This window comes from Amphimedon queenslandica, unplaced genomic scaffold (assembly GCF_000090795.2).
Source record: "Amphimedon queenslandica unplaced genomic scaffold, v1.1 AMPQUscaffold_12971, whole genome shotgun sequence".
In the NCBI taxonomy this organism is placed as follows: domain Eukaryota; kingdom Metazoa; phylum Porifera; class Demospongiae; order Haplosclerida; family Niphatidae; genus Amphimedon; species Amphimedon queenslandica.
Window position 1 is genome coordinate 2,979 of NW_003546793.1, and position 1,507 is coordinate 4,485.

The window sequence follows — 1,507 nt, forward strand, 5'->3', positions numbered from 1 at the left end:
TTTTCAATTTTTGGTGTTTTCTTAAAATGGCCATAACTTGAAAAATTGAAGTTGGAATCAGCTCAAACTTTCTACACAGCATAAGGACCTCAATATGTACATGTACATGTTAAAGGTACTATCTTACATCTGGTCCCTGGAGTCTGTCCAATAGTCCAAAGGAGTTATCAACATCATCTAAACCGATGAACACTTTATCCTGAATGTAGTGATGCTATAAGAGAATGATAATCACATGATTAACCCATCAAAAAGATGGACATTTTTTATATCTTACCACACTAGTAGGGGGGATGCTACTGGTCGGTTTAATTGGTAGGTGTGGCTTAGTAGCTAATAAATTATTGGGACTGCCACACTCACTTTGATACATGATATTCCTAATCTTCTGTACTGCAGCTAATTAATAAATCAATCCATTATTATTATTATTATTATTATTATTATTATTATTATTATTATTATTACCATTAATAAATGATTGATTAGGTGCTTGTACACATAAATAAAGTGGGCGATCACTAAAAAATAAGGACATTTTTTATTAATAATAATTATTATTAATTAATAATTATTATTATTACTCTGCTGTGCTGTTGGCTTTCTCAGCAGGTGTCATGTATCGTCCTCTAACAGACACAGCTGCTCCAGTTCCTCTTGAAATTTCACTCAACGTAGGACCCTTTGTCAAAATACCCCTGGGGAGGAGGGGCTGGGTCTAATATTTAATTATAATCATTTTGCCCCCACCTTGCTTCCGAGTCGTTTATTTCTATTTCCGCCGGCGGAACCTCTTTAGACACGCCCACATTGCTAGCGCTAACATCTAAAGGCTTTAATATTAAAAAAATCTAAAACCACACCCACTGTCACGCCCACCGATACCATCTTATTGATTTTCCCCTTGGCCTCCAGCATTGCATTAATACGGGCAGCAGCACAGGCGGCAGACACACTAGGATCAACCTTGTCATTAGTGGAGGAGGAGGAGCTGTTGTCATCAGGAGGGGGAGCCGGTTGGTCCCATTTTGAACGTCTTTTCTTTTTGACTGGCTCGTCCGCCATTTTAAATCGTTTTACTGTTTTTGACCGTATAACATTTTTTGACCGTATAACCATTTTTTGACCGTATATTGGTATTATTTTAATCATAGATTTAATCATAGATATACTACACAGACCGGGATTGGAAACAGATCACGTGAGCGCATTACTTACTAATGACCCATCCTTGTTGTTAATAACTAGCAGCTGCTGCTAACATTTCAATGGCGAAAAAGTTTGAACCTGCGCAAAACTTTGTGGGACTAATGCTCCAACTGTAGGGGGTTAGGCAGTTCACTGATCATTTAAAAGCAAGCAGCACAAGTAGCTGCAGTGGAATAGACTATTTTTGGTTGATTTATTCTACCGAAAAGAGCAATAAAACAGGAAAATGTAAAATCGAGGTGTTGTACTTTGTGGGACTCGTTCTTTTGATCTCATCATCGGACCTATTGTTTGATAC

At 37.6% G+C, this 1,507-nt stretch overlaps 1 protein-coding gene across 1 annotated transcript; it reads right to left on the bottom strand.

Annotated features, from left to right (window-relative positions):
• Positions 1-118: 118 nt before the first annotated feature.
• LOC105314360 (UPF0469 protein KIAA0907 homolog) lies at positions 119-1,088 on the bottom strand. The gene is made up of 6 exons (XM_020002139.1): positions 886-1,088; positions 751-833; positions 585-698; positions 469-521; positions 278-399; positions 119-214 (listed from the first exon to the last, which is right to left on the bottom strand). The coding sequence occupies exons 1-6, from the start codon at positions 1,063-1,065 to the stop codon at positions 119-121; spliced, it is 648 nt and encodes a 215-aa protein (XP_019857698.1). The 5' UTR covers positions 1,066-1,088.
• Positions 1,089-1,507: the final 419 nt, after the last annotated feature.

Coding starts and splice junctions, on each gene's coding strand:
- LOC105314360 (XM_020002139.1), bottom strand. CDS start 1,065: ATGGCGGACGAGCCAGTCAAAAAGAAAAGACGTTCAAAATGGGACCAA. Junction 699..750: donor ATAAACGACTCGGAAGCAAG/GTGGGGGCAAAA, acceptor CCTCCTCCCCAG/GGGTATTTTGACAAAGGGTC. Junction 522..584: donor AAAGCCAACAGCACAGCAGA/GTAATAATAATA, acceptor CTTATTTTTTAG/TGATCGCCCACTTTATTTAT.